At 44.3% G+C, this 22,353-nt stretch overlaps 1 protein-coding gene across 1 annotated transcript; it reads left to right on the forward strand.

The window, feature by feature from the left end:
* The first annotated feature begins 9,704 nt into the window (after positions 1-9,704).
* insyn2ab (inhibitory synaptic factor 2Ab) lies at positions 9,705-21,761 on the forward strand. The gene is made up of 3 exons (XM_084667112.1): positions 9,705-10,873; positions 14,622-14,693; positions 21,578-21,761. The coding sequence occupies exons 1-3, from the start codon at positions 9,705-9,707 to the stop codon at positions 21,759-21,761; spliced, it is 1,425 nt and encodes a 474-aa protein (XP_084523238.1).
* Positions 21,762-22,353: the final 592 nt, after the last annotated feature.

The raw sequence follows: 22,353 nt of genomic DNA on the forward strand, positions 1-22,353 counted from the left end.
GTGACCTCTTCCACCAGAGACCTCCATCTCCCCCAACCACCCTCACCCCCACCACCCTCACGCGCCCTCTGGACACCGACTCTGTCATCACTACTGGCGAGATGTGAAAGGATGAATCCTCGGGCTCTGATCCAGGCACAGAAAGGCACCTACAGCACACTGCCCTGGGATTTACGGGATATGTACAGAAATGGCAAATAAGAAATGTATTACAGCGTTAGTCAATTTCCCTTGTCATGAATAGGATTACTTTATCAATCACTGACTCCCTTTACCTTGAAAGGAAACATGTTTAAGGGAAATACCAATACGGTATTCTCATCAGCTCTCAGAAGAAGTCTGACTTTATTACAGATGAAGAGATAGCTCACAGCCAGTAACATGCTAAAGAGGCTGACACCATGTGTGATGGTATCCATAACCAAGGACTGATCCCATCAAATATGTTCCTTTCTCTGGGTCTCTGAGTCCCAGAAGCCAGATTACAGACAGGCTAGGATCAGAGCTCAGAGGGAGTAGCTCTGCTAACACATGCTAACACCTGCTAGCACTGTTACCAGAATGAAAACACATTCATACTCACTCACTTACACTTCACACTCTGTGGACAAGACAATCACATATTTATGGGTGGGGAGAAAGAGAGAGAGAGACAGAGAGAGAGAGAGAGAGAGAGAGAGAGAGAGAGAGAGAGAGAGAGGGAGGGAGGGAGGGAGGGAGGGAGGGAGGGAGGGAGGGAGGGAGGGAGGGAGGGAGGGAGGGAGGGAGGGAGGGAGGGAGGGAGGGAGGGAGGGAGGGAGGGAGGGAGGGAGGGAGGGAGGGAGGGAGGGAGGGAATGGGAACGTTGCCCATTTGATGACGTTTGAGGTCAAATAATCCATAGATTAATCACAAATGGTGAAGATAAATCAGTGATGTGTTCATTCAGCAGACTGCTAAATCTCCAGTCGAATGATGAACCTACCTCTGAGCTGCACGCATCCTTATACCTGTAAACTAGAGCAACTTTTTATCTCTGTGGATTTGTCTCAAGTTTATGCTACCAAGGGTATACATAATCACATTCTTGTTTTGGCCATCTGTGTTCAACAGGCCATGCAGTCCCTCCTCTTTGTCGGATTTGTGTGTGTGGAGAAAAAGAGAGAGACAGCAAGCGTGGTACAGAGGGACGGCTAGAGCGCGAATATAAATAAACACAGTAAACCCTGTTTTAATGCTCATGCAAATCTCTGTTTCCACGCACACCTTATATCTAATGACTACTCCTGCAGATTTGCTGAAAGATAATGATACAGTCGACAACAAGCTGGCTGAAGGAGAAAGGTGCAACGTGTCTCTGAGATCACTGTCTTTCTCGATGCGTTGGTGTTTGGGTACATCTTCCAACACTTCCAACACTTCCAACACTTCTCTGGTCCCTGATGTCTTTCCAGAATAGGAAAGACTTCATGAATAATTTAGACGAAGACGATAAAAACGTATGTTTACTGCTTCAAGTGTTTCATCCAGGGCTATAATATGCTAATTTAAATATATTTGTTTCACCTTGGGATGTAGATCTGAAAGCAACATTTGACAACACCTCTTCCTCTGAGCCTCTGGAAAGCTGGAAAATTAACCGACAAAATAACTAGAGGAAAAATTATGGTATTTGTTCTTGAACCTCACCAAGGCCTGCTGGCTCCTTCCTCCTTGCATCTCGCCCTTCCTCCATCCTTCCTCCTACTCCCTTGTCTACCCCTTTTTGTCCTCCCCTTCCTCATTTCGCCTTAAATGTGCAGCTATATGCTTCCAGTGTAGTTGGTTACAAGGTAAATTAATTCCTTTTGCATTCAGAGCGCGTACAGTGGCCTTCAAGGGACAAAACCATCTCCTGGGAGGGAACTGCAAATAACAGTTCAAACTGACAGTCATCTCTGTGGTAGAAATGTTGGTCATATGCATAGATGTACGTGTATGAAATCTGTAAGCTTCTATGTTCATTGGTAAGAGACAGGAAGGGAAGATCTGTGGGCATTTTACTCTGGGGGATGGGTGAAGCATCTTATATGGCTTTCTGTCCTCTGGTCAGTTTAAGGGGCTATAGAGGCAGTTGCTCTGAACTTTGGCTAGAGAAGGACTGTGTCCTGTTTCATTGTTTGTGTTAATTCAAAGTATTGTTTGGAGATGACCACACAAAGGACAGTTGACCATTTGGCTGGCCAACTCCTAGGTCTTTTTTATCGTCTGCCCTGGAGAGAGATGTCACATGGAAGAACAGTGAGACAATTGATATGGAGATGTCTTGTTTCAAGCTGTCACTGAGTTGAGTTAGCCAATCACAGAGTTTGCTACATTGATTGATTGACCTTATATAATGCCATTTGATCTAAAGTTTATATAAGGCAGTGCATGTGTGATAGTTGTCTATCACTCTTGCAAACGGTGTGTGACAAGCGCACCCTTCATAATGACTGATCAGCAAAGCTTTGTTTAATCATATGTAATTGTGTAGTCTAAATAAATTGTATTGAAACCGCCATCTTTGACTATTCAAATCTACACAGTCCAGCTATAATTTTCTTTCACATCTCCCAGCTGAGGGATTTTGCATAAAACACACAGGGGGCCCTCTCTTGCACCCAGCGCAATTGACTTAGTCAAAGACGCAATTAAGTGTCATTCCTTGTTTGCACTCGACGCAAAGGCGACTTTTCCCTCCACAGACGCACATCGAAATGACTTTGCGCTCCCGTGAGCGGTTAAGCGACAAAGGAGGCGTGTTCCGGCGCAAACGTTCCCTGGTGCTATCTTGCAGTTTCCGAAAAACAATTCCGCTACTGACCAGGAAAAACGTGGTCTAAAGTCAATGACGCATTATTCAGATGCTATTTTAAGGGCGCAAGCTTGGTCCGTGCGCACTGCTGGCGAGGCCAGGGTGTTCTTTCTGCGAAGCTACGTTACATTGTTTTGATTTATGGCGTGTTACATTTCTTCAATGATTATAAAAAGATTTTCATAACAAATGTATATGTATGTGAACTTTATTTGTAACAACTGTGACAATTTCCTCCCGTGACTGTTTAACCGAAGCTAATTTGGTTAGGTTTCTTCTCCCATATCCATCATAATCAGAATTCGGTTTATTCGCCATGAAGTTTATGTTACACAAATATGCGATTTACTGTGGCAGGAAGGTGCAAACAATAAACGGGTATAACTTAAGTACAAAGGTACATTAGTTAAACTAATTCTAAGAACTAAACAATTAAAAAATATAACAATTAAAAAAATAAAATATATGTAAAAATAAGAATAATAATTTGAATGAACAGCATGAGCGGGCAATTTAGTGCAATGAGAAAACTGCTCTGCCTTTCCCATACAATGTCATTTCTCTATCTTTTGCGGCTCTGTCGGTCTCCTCCTGTGAACCGCTCCTGGCGTGCGCCTGGCAAATCCGCCGTTATAATAGCAATTCGCCATGGAACAAGCGCTGCTCTTAAAGGGAATGTGAGATGATGCTCTGATTGGTTTATTGCACGTTAGGCCCAAACCACACCCATTAGTAATGTAGCTACTTCAGACCAACCCTTTTTAGATTTGCGCCAGGCGCAAAGTCATTTATCCCGCCGGCAAAAAAACAACCAAGCTTAAGTCACGCCCTCATAGTTACTTGCGCTTTGCGTTTTGATACTTGCGTTTCAGATCGTCAAAATAGGGGGGACAGACTCTTGAATGTATACACAGCAGTCCGTGCACATGCAAGCATGGATGTGAGAAGAGCTCTCGGTGGATCAATAAGTGGAGTGGAGTGGAGGAGAGTAAGCGGGGGATTTCGGTCCTACTCGGCTTTGCGTTGTTCCACTTATTAAGCCCAGTCAGTTTTATCTGCTCTGTGGGCTAGGGGAAGAGTTCTCAAGGCTGTAGCTGTGAGGAAGCGAGTCAGGCATGCATGCCATGGTGTAGTCAGAAGCTAGTCATAGGCTTATGAACAGGCATAGCTCGAAGGAAAACAGACAATTAAATCGATACGACAGCAGTCAGCAAATTACAACTACGGCTGCTTACCCCTCCAGTGCATTGGAAGACAAAACTCATTTGGAGAGCGTTTGTACTCTGCAGGTTGCTTACCCAAGCAAAGCATGGCAAACTTTAGTCACAGTGGTTGAAGTTGCAGTACTGTTTGCTCAGCAACCTGTGGTTCTTGGAATATGTGTAATGAGGTACAGAAGTTACCTAGTAGGTACTCAATGCCTATCTTGGTTCACATGGTCATTATCTTGGTACTCTCACAAGCTATGCACACTGAAAGCTACAGAGTTGAAATTTGGTAGGCTGTCTTTAATTTGCTCTCTCTCTTTCCATACACACATACACACACACACACACACACAATGCTCTACTGGCTCTCACTTTGTTCTCCAGCCCCTGTCTTCTCTTCTCTCACATAAACAGAACGTCAGATCTCACAAAGTAGCATGGGCCAGGAGAGATCCAATTAAAAACACAAAGCATTATTATTTCACGGCTTTCCCCTCGCTGTCTCCGAAGCCCCTTCAGATTACGTAACATCTCGGTGACAGGCGAGCCGGCCAGTGCACGCGCTCAGAGGACAAGATAAGGAGGTCTTTACGGGTGATGCATGAGCTCACACCAGCTGTGCTGGCGACTCTGGACTTTCCCCGGCAGCCTGCGCTATCACTCTCTCACTCCCCCTCCTCTCTCTCTCTCTCTCTCTCTCTCTCTCTCTCTCTCTCTCTCTCTCTCTCTCTCTCTCTCTCTCTCTCTCTCTCTCTCTCTCTCTCTCTCTCACACACACACACACTCAGACGCACAGGGATTGCAGCAGCAGCCGAGTGAGATGGAGATCTCCGCTGCGTGTGAGTGCCTACCGCTGGTGAGTGCAGGGACGGGGAGCGAAGGAGCGCCAGTGATGCTTGAATGAGGTGAGAGAGAGAGAGAGAGAGAGCGAGAGAGGGAGCAGGGGAGAGAGGGGGGCTATCACCGTGGACCTTACGGGTTTTGTGTGGCTGTGTCTCTCTTTTTTTTGTACCCCCTTTTCTCTCTCTGTGATATCCTGAATCTTTGCCGATGTGCCACAACTACTCCAGCTGTCAGTACAGCAGCGGCAGCCTCTGTGGTCCTCGCTCTGCCTGTAGGAGCCTCTGCTCTGGCTGGAAACAAGCCCCTAACCTTCCAAATGAATGGATAACGGCTCTAAAGAGGATCTATGCTATCTTGTCCTTAACACCTCTGATCTGTTTTCCAAGGTAAGACTCTCCCCCATCAAGTCGCTTTCAGTAGAGGGGCTTCGATGACTCCCAATTGAGGCAACGTTCGCACTTGGGGTTAGTTTGGTAATGATTGTTGCTTGAATGGTTGTTATGTTAGTTATGCTAGTTTGGTGGGATCTTTGGTTGGGTCTTTTTGTTGACTGTATGTTAAACATGGTTGCGTTTTTGCTTCTAGCGATAAAATGTTTGGGTGCATATTAGTAGAATTGATCCATTGCTTTGAAATGTTCATCGTTCAAGTGCAGCAAACTGCTTCAGGACCCAGGTCAAATGATATACTCCACAAATAGACATGTGCGTTTTGAGTAATTGAAATGATTGATATGCTAAAAAGGTGTCATTCACTGGTTTTGATTATGAATCGTATTAGCAAGGTTTGAGAATATCCAAGGCTTGTGGATGATGAGCATATTTCATTAGTGATGCTGCAGACTGTAGAATAGATTGAATATGACGGTTGGATAAGACAGTGTGCTTCAATTTAGACTGAATTTGACTATTTGTGGAGGAGGAGGAGGAGGAGGAGGAGGAGGAGGAGGAGGAAGAGAAGGAGGAGGAGGAGATGGAGATTCTTGTCTGGAGCTGGGGACTTATCATGAGTAATGACATGTGTGATCTTGAAGGCCTGGGGCACTGCATAACATACCAGGACTACTTATATAGACCCCTCTCTCTCTGTGTGTGTCTCTCTCTGTCTCTACCTGTCTCTCTCTGTCTCTACCTGTCTCTCTCTCTCTTTCTCTCTCTCTCTCTCTCTCTCTCTCTCTCTCTCTCTCTCTCTCTCTCTCTCTCTCTCTCTCTCTCTCTCTCTCTCTCTCTCTCTCTCTCTCTCTCTCTCTCTCTCTCTCTCTCTCTCTCTCTCTCTCTCTCTCTCTCTCTCTCTCTCTCTCTCTCTCTCTCTCTCTGTCTAATAACACAAAACCAGTGTCCTCCTGTTTCAGTTTTTTTCATCTTACCTTGCAGGCATTCATCAAAAATGTGCATACACAAACATGCACACCCAAAACGCACAAATACACAAATGTCATTTATGGATGAACGAGAAAAAATGTGGCACAGGTCTTGAAAGCGGTAAATATGGCACACACGTCACTTACTTGATGTTACAACCCCGCATTTTTCTGTATAGGTTAACCATTCGTTCCCATGCCCCCATATCTGTCCCACCTTTTATTTGCTGAGACGCCCACAGTAGACTCAGAGATAAAACAAGCACTTCTCCCTGTCAGAGCGATGCTAAACGTGTTCTGCAGCGGACTCATTTAATAGCCAATGCCCACCCTCAGCAGATGTGGGAATGGAAGCTTTTTAAAACCTGCCTTCTACTCCCTTGTAACAGGAAGGCCCGCTCGGTGATATATCTTTCAAGCCAATGTCATAAAGCAGACTTTCACAGGTGTAGCCTGCAGCACAGGGAGATACGGAGAGCTCGACAGACAACTCCAACAGTGACGGCTGAGGAAGGAGCACAGCTATACTGGAGAAAACTTGGTCGCAGTTTTCTACCCGCATCCTATAAACAATTCTGTTTGAATTAGCATTTATTTTAGTTTTGATTGTATACCGAGCCAACATTACAAATTAACATAGCATGACACAGTCAAAGCATAGTCTCCTAAGCTTTGAAAGACAGGACAGTTTGCTAGGAAAATCATTCTTGACTTTTGCTTGACTTTTGCTGGCAGCAATTCCTATCCAATAAATGAGTGATGCAGGTGACGTGTTCCCAAGACTGTCCATGACCATGTTACAAAGAATTGCTGCAATTATTTAGTTCCAACTTGTTCACCCTGAATATTTAATGACTACATATCATGTTTACCCCTACTGGGGCATGTGAAAAATTGACCTGCATTTAACCTTGCAACCTCATAAGCAAATACAAAAATACAGCTTCAATACACAGCACACCAACCATAATGAAATCAGATGTGTTGTAATCTGATTCAGTGAGGAAGTGGATCTCACGTTCCGCCGGGACAACATTACGACAACATACCCTCAACATGCCAGTGAATAACGTCACGTGTTGGTGTCAAGGACAGTTGCCAATGACGATACGGCTCCACACTGTGGGTGATGGCAGTGCATGCAGAGTACCCGTCAGGAAGCAGGGTCATTAACGAGGGGGGCTAATCTGCCGCAGCGTCATCCCTTCCACATGCAACAGCAGCCTGCGTCAGTCGCATCGTGGCGACGCTTGAAATTCCCTGACCTCCCCCAGTCAAGGCTGGAAGAGAGCCTTCACTGTGTGAGGCCTCCACTTCCAGAGGCACAATATCATGAGTCAGCATTATCAAAGACCGGCTCTCAAAGACGGAGATATAACCGCCCTTTCTGCCTGTGACGGACACAATCCGAGCCCCAATTATGGGGGCTCGTGGCCTCGTATCTGAGGTGCAGAGCATATAATGTTGTTTTTTTTTTCAAACGAGGAACCGAAGGGCAATCCGAACAGACAACATGGTCTGCCAGGGTACATAAGGAGATTTAAGAGGATTACTTTTGCAATTTTAGAGTCAATGCATTATTCATAATCCTGTGGATGGCTGGGGCCAGAGTAGGGAAGGACCTCGGGTCATTAGCAGAGATAGCTAGCTTTGAGAAGTGCAGGAGGAACGGGAGGAGGAGAAAGGGAACAGTGATTCAGATTGGTGACATCCTGAGCTGCCTCGGAATATTCCCATATGTCACTCATTGTTTCTCCAGGAATTGTAAAGAGTTGGAGAGCCTCTCTTTCCAATATTCTCTTTGTGTGAATTACCATTTATCTGCTTTACATGGCCCTGCGTGAGGGTGAATATAAAGTATGTGAGCACTGAAAGGACTTTTTTGTGGATGTGATTACCGTTTCAGTGGTGTGAGATTGTTATTTCCTGGTGTGAAATAATATGATCCCATGTGAATCGGCCTTGAAGCAATGGAAATCTCATATCCACCCAAGCTTCAGAGAAACCATTTTCAGGCTGAAATCAGAATTGATACCACGCTTTCCTGCTGTCCACACAATATAAACCATCTGCAACAGTAATACCTCAATTTTTTTAACTAAAACCTATAAAACCACACCACAACACCAACCCCCACAACACCGTGAGCCATGACCTTCTTGCAGAAATTCATTTTAACAAGTTGGGGAAGTTAATTCCTTTTATCTGAAACTCAAACGCAGTTCACAAGTGCTGATGATCTGAAACTAGGGAATAAGAAGTCCCTGACTCTTCCTGCTAACCATCCAGAGACACAGAGGTCAGAGTAGCCAGCACGCAAGGTGAAACACGTGGCAAAAATTCCCTATGCACTCCACTGGCCTGCTTTATCAGTCCTTGTCCACTGCTCTCTGAGTATCGTGGTAGAGAGAGGAGCCCAGCCTTTGGTGTACTGACAAAAGGCTGTCTTTATAGGGGTGGCAATAGTGCATTGGTGCTCTGTTTTCTTTTATGCGGGTGGCAAAGGATGATACTGAGGAGCCAAGGAGGCAAGGTCACAGCAAGTGTGCAAAGTACTGGATACATACAGATGGCTGGAGAGAATCCGAACAGATGTGTAAATGTGTTCCCCTGCTTATTTATACTGGACTGTATGCGTCACTCCAAATGAAGGCCTTGTGTGTTCTATTGGGCTGCTCTAATACCTGCATTCTATGTCATACGTTCATCTCAGGATATAGGGCCTGGCAATTCTGAAAACATTCAATTGATACAGATTTATTATAATAAGACTTGTCCTCCTGCATGTTCTGTGGGGGAGAGAAGTCCATCAAGTTGGGTTTGTAATCAAGATTGGGCGAGGCAGCCCAACAGTCGTTGTGATGGATTAACGTCTCGGAATGAATGAAGAATGAATAAAGTTAGGATGCCAAGAACAGCCTGACTTTGTGTATTCATAAATTATACATGTTGGTGTATTTTTTCACATTATGTCTAATGAAAACGATGAACAAGTTGCCTTTGATGTCTTGATGCTTCATTTCCATACACTGGCTTTCATGCATTTAAACATTGTCCAGTCCATGCATTAGTTAAAAATAGCTTACAAAGACTATCAGTGTCACAGTGATGACAAGTCAGTCATTATTCATTGCTGCACTCCATAGGGATTAAACCATGATCTCTACCTTGCAGACCAAAATGGTGTCTTTGTGGTCTGGTAATACTTGATCATAAAAAGATTCTAAGTGACCTGTGCTATTATTACATTTAGCTTACCTCACCATTTTTAAAAGCTTTTTTGCATACGTCATTCATAATATCAAACATAATCGAGTGCCGAAAAACAGCATAGTAGGCAAGATGCTAGACGTGATGTCAGACCAAAAAATTGACCATCTGCTCCCTGTCTCTCTCTTTATTTAACGCTATAGAAGTGAGATTCCACCTTCCCACATAGCACCGACTGACTCTTTCTCTCCCTCTCTTCCCAGGAACCATGGTGAGTAGGGAGGCCAGCAGCAAAAGCGTGGTTCTCTCCAACTCAGAGTCAGACTCGGACACAGGCCCTTCCCACGGTCCAGAGGAGGAGTCCGGCAGGCCCCAGGTGAAGAAGAGGAACAAGGCCCTCCAGGTCCGCTTTAAGGACATCTGCGAGGCCCAGAAAGAGCAGCGAGCGGCAGGGAAGGGTTCCCGCTCCATTTCCTGCAAGGTGACGTACAGGAAGTACATGACCATGCCTGCGCGGCGTTCCATCCCCAACGTGACCAAGAGCACGGGCGTGCAGACCTCGCCGGACCTGACCAAACACTACCAAACGTTTCCCTTTGAGCGGAAGAAGGGCCACACGATCAAACACACCGCCTTGGTGGAGAACCACAAAGGGCAGAACAATGGGTTTCTGAGTGACATGAAAGGGCCCGGGGAAGGGGAGGAGGGAGGGAGTTTGGCCGCGTCATCCCGTTGTGGGGGGAAAATTGTGGGGCAGACCAAAGCGCTTCTTCACCACACGGACAACAGCAGTGGGCCAGAGGATCTGCTCTCTGGCGCCAACTGCATGGACGGACCGACCTGTCCGGACCCCTCGCACATCCCCGCTGGACCAGGGGGCGTTTCCAGAACCCCTGCTGATCCCAAGGCGGACGCCGAGTACCAGGTCTGTGGCACCAGGACCAAACACAAAGGATTATCCAAAGACACACTGGACTTGAAAGACGGCACTTCCTCCAAACGCCAGCTGGTCAACTGTGAGGTTTCCTCTCAGGACGCAAGGTCAAAGACCCCAGGTCCCGTGGCGTGGAACTCCTTAACCCGTGTGGATTGTATAGGGAGCCCGTCGGGGAGGTACAAACGCAAGAAGGCCACGCAGTTAAACGGACAGCACTCTCAAACGCTGCCCCACAGCGCCGGGTGCTCTTCTCAGGCTCCGCCTCAGGCCAGTGCAGGACATGTATCATCCTCCAGCCAGCCTCAGCAGAGTGTGGGGGGTCAGGGCTGCCCCCCAGGGCGGCTGGGAGCCTGCGGGCAGGTGGTGCCCTCCCCCGGGGATGGAGAGATTAAAGCACAGCTGCAGGCCATGGAGACTTTGATCAGCTCCAGCCAGGAGACCATCAAGGTCTTACTGGGGGTCATCCAGGAGCTGGAGAAGGGAGAAGCCCAGAGAGAAGGGTGAGAAGACCGTGCAGTTTTATCTTGGTTAATGATGGCCCGTGTATGTGTGACGTTAGCTGGTTCATAGGTCTGCATGTCGGCAATCTTCAAAATGCGCTGGGAGACCCCAATGTATTTTTTCCCACGACATTCCTTTTTTTTCTATTACGAAAGTAATGAAAAGGTAATAAACATAATAAACACATTTTTGTGGATAGCTGAATACTCATAGTCACGTCGGGAATGTAGGCTTGTTAAGGAATATATACTTGTCTGGATATACTTGGGAATTTTTCTCTGCTAGTTTATTTAAGGTGTGCCAATGTTAAAATAAGCACATTGTCTTCAACTATTTTGAGATTTCAATGAATGACACAACAAGCTCACAATCTGCACTTTCTAATATGTAAAACTGGAAAATAACCTTGCACAATTTACCAGCTCCTGTCACATATTTGACATTTGGCTTCTGGCAGTGTTGGTGCTGAGTTGATCTTAGTCTTAAAATATTGAGACTCAGTATGGGGGCAGGATTGAAACTGAATGCACAGTAAACATTGTCGTCGACTGCATAATCTGATCACATGAGCAGGGGAGTATAACTGCTCCTAAACTCTGCACTAGGAAATAGCCACATGCTCCTCTATATTCATTTGAGGCCAAGAACATTAACACGTCTTAACCAATGGATGGGACTTGAAAAGCTGTCTAAAGCCAAAACCCAGAGTGGCACAAAAGCATATTGCATTTAATCCTCCTCCCCAGCCACCCGAGAACAAGACACCTCCAGTGTCATCTCACAGGAACTTGCTTAGGGCCAATTAGCAGCGGCTCATAAAGCCAAGCCTTTCATCTCTACTTAAGTTGCTTCTCTATGGCACCTTCAGTCTGCTCCGTCACTATTATTAGTCCTGCATACAGCGGAACTGTATGGCCCACTGCAGAACCACCCCTCCCTCCCACACACACACACACACACACACACACACAGACACACACACACAGACACACACACACACACACCACACCCTATTCCCTCAAACCACAATCTCTCTCAACTCCAACCAAAATATTTCTCTCCCCCCTTTCCCTCACTCCTTACCTTCCTCCATCTCTTCTGGCCACTCAGACAGCTTTCTTCAAAGCCCAGGTCCCAGACTCCAAGTGCAAATAACAGGACAGCCTCTAAAAGCCGTCCTACTCCCAACGGGGAGAGAGGCAGCATCATGGCTGTGGGTTTGTCAGCTGAAAGCACTGCTTTTAGACCACAAACTCCTCTGTTGACAAGAAGGGCTTCATCCATGTTCTCCCTGTGGACCGTGGACAGACGCAGACCGACAAGTTAACATAGGGACACGATTCTGGCCGCTCGCGTAGATTACGCTATGAAACTGCAAGAAGTACTGCGTGCTAAGAAATGTTGATCAAGTGCACATTTGCTAATCTGTGCAGTGGAAAGGCTGTTCAACTTTGACATTGGGAACGGGGACATTTGAAAATGACGTTTCGGTAGAAAGCTTATGTTACAGTAGGGTTAGGGCTGAGGCCATGGACCATGAGTCAAACAGTTTTGCACCCCCAACCACACACTTCTTGCCAGGGACACAGCTTTAAAAACGTAGACCTCCAAACTGTTTGTTTACAATCAATTGCATGCTCATTATAGTCTAATTGACTTTGGTTTTTAAACTGCAACAGCAGCAGAATTGTGTTATGGAATAATGTTCAAGGCTCTTCGCATTATACTGTATCAAAGCTTGAGGCTATTTTGGATGTCAACATTAAATCAGACACTGATGGGGTTTTTAAGGACTTTCTAAGGAGTTTAGAGAGCATGCACTGTGCTGACCAGGGACTGACTTTGGGGTGTCGTACGGTCTACTGATAATAACGGACGATAGCTAAGAAATGACTTTTGCCATTAGTGTTTTAAAATCCACTCTCTCGATTCCAATATTTTGGAATATATATTTATGGTGAAGTCTGGTGTTAGTGGAGTTATGTAACCAAGTTTCCTAAGACTGTTGCATTGAACACCATCAAAACGGATCAGAAATGTCTGCAGGTTGTCAGGTTGTCTTAGAAATGCTGACATCACTACTGTGTGCTGTGTGTGTGAGGTGTGTGTGTGTGTGTGTGGGGGGGGGGGGTGTCTGGTGTTTGTGTGGGTATGTGCATTGTTGACTATCCTTCAAACACACAGGATAATCCGACCTAACCTGACCCAACCTTGTTATGGAAATTGATGGAGCGAAGAGTCACATCCATTCCACTGTGCAAGCAGACAGACAGGCTAACAGAGGCAGGGTATTTAGACAGGCACACGTGTAGGCAGGCCAGCAAGGATGTCTTCAGAGTAACGGCAGACAGACAGGCAGGAGGAGAAGCAGGTAGGCAGAAAGTCAGGGCAGGGAGTGATGATAAGGACAGGGCATCTCCCAGGACAGCTGACGTGAGCAAACAAACAACACGAGTCTGAGCCAGCGCCAACAAACAACCTCACAGCGCACAGAGTGACTTTTAGAGGCACGGCTCAGAGAATTACTTTATTACTTCCCCCCTTGACGGAGCTTTGAAAAACCATAGCTTGTACAGCACAACAGTGGCACTCCACGGAATTGACTTCCTCTCCTCAGAATTGGGTAGTTTACGAAAGCAATCACTTTGACGGTAATGAAAATCCAATTTACAACCATTCCCATTTTTGATCTGTTTATGACCAGAAGTGCCAAATGATCAATTATAAAAATTCTACATGTTAAAGGAATCTCCATTTGTTCTGGCCTTTACTTGGCCTTATTAGGGTAGGGAAATGGATGAACCGAGTGACCTTGAAAGCTCATCAGCATTTCAGGTTGGTCCTCAGGTCTGTCTCTCTCTGTCTACGAGGCCACCTCTTAGGGTCACCCCTTCCGTCATCATCCATCAGGCTCATCTGACAGCAAGCGATTACATGTCCTAGTAGCACCCCAGGTCCCCTCTACTTGACGCTTGTATTGCACGCGCACACACAAAAGCACACATGCACACAATTATACAGTATGGCTGCCAGTAAGGTACGGGAGCTGATGGACGGTAGCTATTAAGCCTGGGATAGATTTATATAGATGTCCTCCCATTTCCGTGCTCGTCCACGCTCACGTCCTCTACGCTGGTCCTTGTTAATGCCTCAGGGGAAATGTGGATCCTCCAAATGTAGAGGATCCACCAAGTAAATAATCCCAACCCTCGTTCAGTATAGGCCTTGAGGCACTGGGCATGTCATAAACAACATACTGTGGGTAACATTTGTCATCTTGATTGTCTTCTCTAAATCTCATTATTTTCTTTAATAAATTGAGTTGAAAGTACACAGGGGAAAACAAAGTATGCAGTACAGTAAATCTCTATCGATTTTTCATTAGACATGATTTATGTTACATTTAGACGCTACTTGCCGGTTTATAGAATAGAGATGGTGAAGCACATTTGTATACAAAGGCTAAAACAAGATAATCCTTTTACTTTAAATGAGCTTGTCTTTTACCTGATTAAACTAATCGAGGAAGAACGTAGTAGTGAAGATGCCACTAAATGAAGATGAATCAAGGGAGCGAGGCAAACAACTAAAGCCTTTAGTGGATATTGGAATCAAGACAGACAAAACTGTGCCCGTTCCATGATCTACATCTATAATCTACCAACCAAGTGATGTTGAGGTTGTGAATTTGAACACCCAGTAGACTAACCCTAAAGAATCATCTGGCTTTCTCTTCCCCATCCACAGGCTGTCATACAGGACAGGACAGGACACCGCCAACTGTGACACGTGTCGAAACAGTGCTTGCATCATCTATAGGTTGGTTTCCCCTTCCATACATTTTGCTAACTGCTTCAAAAAAAAATGCCAATGGCTGTCACTGTACAAACAAGTATCCCCATACACTGTATAATTGGCTGATGAGGAATTTAGTAGCTGTTCATGGCTGTTGTAAAATAGATAACGATACAGTAACTCATCAGACACTGTCCACCTCAGTATGAGGAGTCAATAGACTCCAGGTTATTTATGCCTGAGATCAATAGTTTGATCAATATTGTATGTTAGGTCAGTAGTTACAACAAATAGGCTACTCCGTGACAGTCTAAACTGTAATTTCAGTTCTGTGAATTTGTAATGTAGGCCTAATCGATCAAAAAAATGAATTAAGACACGAGCACAATCTGTAAAAAGCTCATTATTTTGTGAATATCCCGACGCAGGTGGTGCAAACATGTAACATTGTCACGGTGGTGGGTACTAAAATAAATAAAAGCACATTTCTCCCGTACAATTGTGAGGAGCTCTGAGCAGAGGAGTTCCTGAGCGGAGCAGCAGAAAGAAGCAATCAAACACAGCAGAGAGAAATGAATTAGTCTGGAGAGGGAAATACAATTGAGTTTCCAGAAGAGCAGCTGGGAACCAGCCACAATATCCAGTCAGTAACCGTTAACTCTCCAAGCCCCCGCCAATGAAGGCTGCAGCCATTGACTCCATAGCCATGGTTACTCGACTTAACTTTTGAGTCCATTTCAGCCCCCGTGACAAACAACTCAATTTTGGCTAATACCCACTGGTGTCACTCTGGCACACACTCTTAAATGTTCAGGTTCCCTCTCATCCTCAGTCAGACAGAGCGAGAGGTGGGAACGGCTCCGAGGCAGGTGGCAAATCCACTCCATCTGTGACTCCCGTGTCATCTGTCACCTCCAGCCAGAGGTCTCTGCTCCGCTGCTTGGACCGTCCTGTCAAATTGTTTACAGCTACGTCAGACAGTGCAGTACCCCAGTCACACAGACAGGGGCGCAGATGGTGGTGGTTTTTCACAAAACAAATCATGCGAAACAATGTGAATAGACTTCAATAATACACACTGTAAAGCCAGCCTGTGTTCAATGCGACGATGCGGGGTGATAGTTTTGCATTTGCCTGAAGAGATCAGGATGCAATGCAAAGTAAGAGCTGCACTTGCTGGACTGGAGGTCAGGAGAAGTTGAGTCTAAATGCACAGAAAGTGTTAAACCATCACCTCAAATGACACAAAATGCCTTATCAAGCAACGTTGTATCAGCTAAAAAGTTGAGAACTTTTGCTCCAAGCCCCCCCCCCCTCCTCCCACACACACACACTTCAAAAATCTCTCCTCTAAAACAAGAATTTCATTGTTGTCTGACAGTTAACACTCTTGAGGATTAAATATCACTTCCCCTTGGTACAAAGAAAAGAAACACAGGACTTTCCATTCTTGCATATTCTACTTCACATTATTAATAAATAAAACATTTATTGCAGAAAGAAGAAGGAAACTGTATTTCCCCCAAAATATTAGAGATCACAAAATACGCTATTGTTCAGAGCCAGAGATTAAATTGGATATGCTCACTGTTACATAACAGTATTGTTGCACAGTCCATATAAATACACAATAATGCAAAACAGACAAAATAAAGATGTGAATGTTGAGTAAAGCTTAACTTTTGGGTCAGTATGGCTGTGATGACCAATCAGAACACAGATTTTACCAAACTCTTGCAAGGCATTTGATCAGTATCCACACAGTTTGAAGATGAATGAACACATGATGGCGCACACAGGAGCTTGACAACTAATGCATTGTTGCACAGTTTGTTAGGACACATTCAATTCATCTCTATCATAAGTCATGTACATGCACATAGATGCTGCTGAGAAAGCTTTTTTAATCTTTCATGAGTTCAACGTTCATTTATTTTCAGCTAGGACATCCAGAGTAGATTATTTGACCAGTAACACCAACTACTCTAATCCCTCAATTAGAAAGTTAATCTCCATTGTAACCTCTGCAACCCAGCTATTGACCTATTCAGACAATAGTATATAGAATTCACCCAGACCCACCTCTAGCTGTGTGTGCATGTGTTTGTAAAATACCATTTGTCAACTATCAATCATCAATAGTTTGTAACTATGTACAGTGCATCCATAATAAAATAACCATCATAAGAAATGTGGTGATGATCACAGTGACTGTGTTATGTAGTCATAAAAGCAGACAATGATTTCCTGCTATTGTGGGTTGTCAAGGATTTTTCAAGCATGAAAGCAGATTTTAAAAAGCTACCAGACAACCTCTAATGTATTGTGTACATGATCGCTGTCTTTGTTTTCCTTCATGTCAGATACCGTGTCATCTAATTGCTTTAATAAGTGTGACCAGCTGTGCAATTCCTTGGTGATTTCGGTGATTCATATGTAATAAAATAAAATAAAAATATGTGCTTTTTTTGCTAGATATTGTCCATCTCAGTCGTGTACATAAATGCTGATGTCATGTTTGGTTGAGCCACCACATTGGTATCAATGCAGTGCAATGAAAACTATTTGGAATGGCATGCTGCTCTGAAACTGATGTGGGACTAACAAGGTTACAGTTATTCCATGACTTAGAGAGAGAGAAAACATGCATTTGTAAAAAAAAAAAAAAGGAAAAAAGGGCTATCACTTGCTCCCATCAGAGTTCAAATAATCCAAACAGCTAAGTGCCTGCAGCCCAATTGCTTAAAATGACTCCATGTGGGAATGTCATAAATTGGCAGAGGAAATGCAAATAGGTCTTTGTGGACCATCCACAAAGGAGAAGATTATCATTTCATCAGTGCTCTGTATCATCAAATGGCTTTTTTAGCTCATCTTGCCTGAATTGTGTGCATCAGTCTGATTTTGAAATGTCCTTGAATAGAGCGTACCAAAACTTGGCAAGCAAGACGGCAATTTATCAAGACGCTATCCATTCCTGCCAAAGCAAGGGTTGTAAATATAGCTAAAACTTAGCAAATTGTTGTATTCCGTATTCCTCTGCAAAGGCCTGACTAAAAGTGAATAATTATTTTACAGTGGGGTCTATGCAAAAAGTGTATAGCTTGTCATGTTGGTCCAATGGTTTATATCTAATGAGATCTTTAATTTTTGTCTCGTGGTGCATGGTTTCCCCTCGACATACAGTAGGGCCTGTATTCTTCCCCAGGACATATGAAGACAAATTAATCTGCAGACTTACCCGCACAGTACAGTGTGTACAGTACACTTACAGCCACACACAAGGTCTGGTCCCACAGGTCATTGTTTTATCATCCCTACACCATCACCTGCAAGGCCTGTGATGGTGAGTCAAACTGCTGATGGGGCAGCAATAATCACCTTGCTGGGCACTCCACTTTGTGGCTCGCCTTAATGAGCTGGCCCGGGTACAGTACAGTGAGCGATTTTGGGCCAAAAAAACCTTAAGAATAGAGCAAGTCAGAACCAAAAGGCCAATTATTCCTCAAACTTAGACAGTAACTGCTCATTGCCAAGATTTGCAGCCGCTAAAATGCAGGGCCTTTCAATGCAGAGTGGCGCGACAGCTCCAATAAGACCGATAAATCCAGGGCCTGGGGTTCCAAACAGCGGCCAAGCCCCAATAAGGTACTCAATCTACGGGCCCTACCAAGTGTCCAACTACCCCTCCCTCCATGCTCCCTCCCCCCCACTTCCACTTCCACACCCCTAGCACCAGCAACCCCTCCTCTGGCCCCACCCCCCTATATACTGCAGCATCTCATGCGTCACTGCAACCAATACAAACAGGACACAAACAGGGCGGGGAGGGAGAGGGTAAGGGAGAGGAGGGACGCATAGATGGCAGGGGGCATAAACAACCACGACGGTATTGATCCCCCACCCTCTCCTTACCAGAACCAAGAGCATGGGGAAAATAAGGGAATGTCAAAGGAGGTGGGCACCAAGTAAAAAAAAAGAAGAAAAAAAAAGAAGGCTTGTCATACTGTAGCTACAGAACCCTGAGCAATTTATGCTCCTGGTGAGGAAACGATGCAAGCCCTCAACGACTGTAGCCGTCTGTAGCTTTGCTGCAGCTTAAACTCTGAACGTTGTGTGACCCCACAGTTAGTATGCAGAGAAGGTTATCCTGAGAAAATGACATCCCTCTGGTTTGGAAGTGAAATACCTCTGTGTGTTATCTCACGGCACTGTCACCAACAGTAGTTAGTGAGAAAATATACTGGGGTGAGAATTCCTAGCTACTGACATGGCTATGGCTCTGCACTGTATGACCGAGAGCAGCAAGATACTGTAACAGCACTATATAGGGTCTCCTGAGGAGTTTCATTCAATTTGGAGTTGATAATGACTTTAGAGGAACGTGATAATCAAATTGAATGGAAGATGAGTTTAGTAGTGATGTTGTGTAATGACTGTTATGAGAAGCTAGGTGGTAATTAACTTGTGTGCCCCATGCTGAGTCTGCAGAGCTTTGGGTGTTACAGTGAATAATTGTTTATAAAGCTCCAGATGTTTTTTTGTGTTTATTAATCAGCTGTTTGGTTGTGATTGAAAATTGCTCATGATAAAAAAACAAATTCCAAGTCAAATTTAGTAAAGTAAAATATGATCAAGTCCAGTCATTTAAATGAAAACATTTTCTCGTAAGGATTGTTCCTGTAGTCCTTAATTGTCACTTACAAGGAAAGGCAAAAAGGATATGTGCAGCATTCTGTACAGCTCACTGTGTTATATTCTTAACACAGCAGTGCAGGGTCAGCAATGACAACAACAAGATGAATCTTGTCCACAAGAATCCACCAATGGGTAAACAGTAGAGAAGAAAAACAGGTATACAATAGAAGGGGAAGACAGGGTTTGAGAGATAGACCACCGCCAACAGCTCCCTTCCAAAAGAGGCCATCATTGAGTGTTGTAGATCCCACCAGGACGCCAGGTAAACACTCAGTTAACCACAGATCATAGAAGCATGTTCTCATAAAGCACAACCAAACTGCAGAATGGTCTGCATCTGAAAGCCTGAAGCAGACTCCCACATCTCCTCATGTTTACATGGAGATGATCTCAGATCTGGTTCCTATATTTACTGTGCTTCAGAACCAGCTCCCCATGGCTGCTCTGTGTAGTACACCGGGGGCCCATGGCTTCCCACTGAGTCAATTGTCCACAGCACACAGTAATTGCAGCCCTTCGCCAAGTGATTAATTGCTTAATAAGTGCCAAGACCATTCCGTAGTGTGCTGTGCTGTGGTATTCTGCTCTGCTCTCTGTGAATTGGCATCTGGCTGAGCTGAGAGATGCTCAACTTTCAAAACCCTTCTGAAAATATTGGGGAATAAGGGAATGTTCTGAATATATGAAGCAGTTAGGAGTTTGTTTCAAACTTATTTTCAGACAGCCTCTGAAATTGCTAGAAGGAAAATTTGTTTTGGAATGTTCTGCTTTCAGGTGATATGAAATTTAAACCCAATAGTGGATATTGGGTTTAGTGATATTCTATATGTACTGTCACATTGACGTTTTTACAGGGATTTGTGTCAAGACTGCATTCACATCTTCTAAAATGCATGGATTGACCAACAAGTCAATTTTGGCAATCACATTTTCTCTGGATTTTTTTAATCGAGTTCCATTCTGAACTAATACTTCTCTTTGGTGTCCAGTTTTTCAATATGCATTATGTCACTTTCAGTCCAACATCTTCTTTATAGACCTAATTTGCCTGCCCAAGAAGGCTGCTGTATGTCTGTGCAGCAGAAGTATGCCACTCCATCATATAATTTTATCTAGGATGTTAATAGTTTAATAAAACTATGAAGTAAAAAAAAACATGTAGATGCACAGTGTGTGTCATTTCAATAACGATGGTCATTTTTTTAGACCACTCCATGGGTTGCCTAGTTAGAAGGGTCATATTAATGCACTATCTTTAGATAAATCTTTTGTACATTGCATGCGGATGGCATACAATGATTCATTTTTGTGCTCAATTGCAAGCCAGTATACTTTCCATATTTACTACCCAGCTACTCAGACTGAACTGGATCAATATCCATAAAAGGAGAGTAGGGCTGTAGCACATAATGTATAATAATGCATTTATTCTCCTCTTACTGTATAATATACAGGGGCATATCCCCCTCTGCTTTGGCTCTCAAAGATTTCATTTCGTTGGGATTAAACCCTGCGCTCCTCCCAGTCCTGAGAGATTTAATCTAAGAGTTCAAGCTTCATGTCCCAGCAGACACATGGTAGCCAACTCCGGATTACCCTAGCAGTGAGGAAGTATGACGTCATCAGGATCCCGACTATCTCCACATCAAGGCAGTGTTAACATAGGACAATGCCTAAAACGTGTCCAAATTTGATATGAATGTCATAGACATGCCTTGCCTCTGGACATACACCGTTTTTGAACAATGTAACTGAGGATGCGGGTGGTGCTGATAGTATTATCAATGATGCAGTGTAACTGGCCTTCCGCTTCTTCCTGTCCATCTGGCCTTGAGTCACTGACCTGGATTACTGATGGACCAAACACTTGATATCAATATTATTGGCAAACAGTCTGGTAAAATATCAACTACAGCTAACCTTTGAGAGGACCTGATACAACACATTATGTGGAGTCATGCTTTTGCATTGATTATTTGTGAAAAACGTATCAGTCACAATAAAAATAGTAAAGTCGATCTAAAACATTCAACGAAAAGCATGACATTAAAGCATTTAAATACTGGTAATCAACAAAAAAGATAGAAAACATGAATATGTTAAATACGTCTCACACAAAAACCCAGTCATTGTCGCCCTATGTAGAGTACAGTACAACATCAAAGAAACAATGAAGCACGCTGGTAACTTTTCCATGTTGTCTGTTGCAGTGTGGAGCTGGACTTCAAGCAGCAGGAGGATAAGCTGCAGCCGTTGATGAAGAGACTGTGCCCAATGGATCACCCACAATGCCCTGCTCTGCCTTACCCCCACGAGGTGTTCACCTCCACCCCAAAACGCAAGTCCAAGACTGAGTCCAAAAAGCATGCCCGCTGGAAACTCTGGTTTCTTTAAAGAACTTGTCTGGCTTTGGAATGGCCTTCCGGGTGGGTCTGTTTTACCTGTCTGGCCCTCCATTGGCAAGTCCGAAAGAAAAATTTCCACTCCAGAGGACCGAGAGCCACAGCAACCATGGGATTTTGGGAATGAACTATAATGGGAGTCTTCTCTGTGAGAGACAAAAACAATCTTTTGTTCATGATGGTTTAGAGCCTGCCAAACCTTCCATTTATGGCTTAATGTGCCAGAGACGATTGACTTACGCAGGTTAGAAGTTTGCAGAACAAGGTGAGACTGGGTATGTTTGTGTCCTCTTTTTCGAAAATGGATGTTTATTTATTTATTGAGAAAATGTACCTCTCAGTTTTTTATTTATGATTTTGCATTTTTCCAAAGACATACTTCTGGTCTCTCTCTCCCCAGAGACACCAGTCTTTGAATAGAAGAGGAATCGCCATGTGAAAGGCTTGTTCTCTCAGAAGCTTCCTGAGCTGTACATCAGCCCCTCGGCACAGCACAGACATTTGGATACTGAGAGTGACATGGATAGAGGACTAACAAAATACACGACATGCCTGAAAACCTCACTTATTCTCTCTCTCTCTCT

The sequence above is a fragment of the Hypomesus nipponensis genome, chromosome 11, assembly GCF_054491055.1.
Source record: "Hypomesus nipponensis isolate SF chromosome 11, ASM5449105v1, whole genome shotgun sequence".
NCBI classification, from domain to species: Eukaryota; Metazoa; Chordata; class Actinopteri; order Osmeriformes; family Osmeridae; genus Hypomesus; species Hypomesus nipponensis.

Coding starts and splice junctions, on each gene's coding strand:
- insyn2ab (XM_084667112.1), top strand. CDS start 9,705: ATGGTGAGTAGGGAGGCCAGCAGCAAAAGCGTGGTTCTCTCCAACTCA. Junction 10,874..14,621: donor GGAGAAGCCCAGAGAGAAGG/GTGAGAAGACCG, acceptor CCCCATCCACAG/GCTGTCATACAGGACAGGAC. Junction 14,694..21,577: donor AGTGCTTGCATCATCTATAG/GTTGGTTTCCCC, acceptor TGTCTGTTGCAG/TGTGGAGCTGGACTTCAAGC.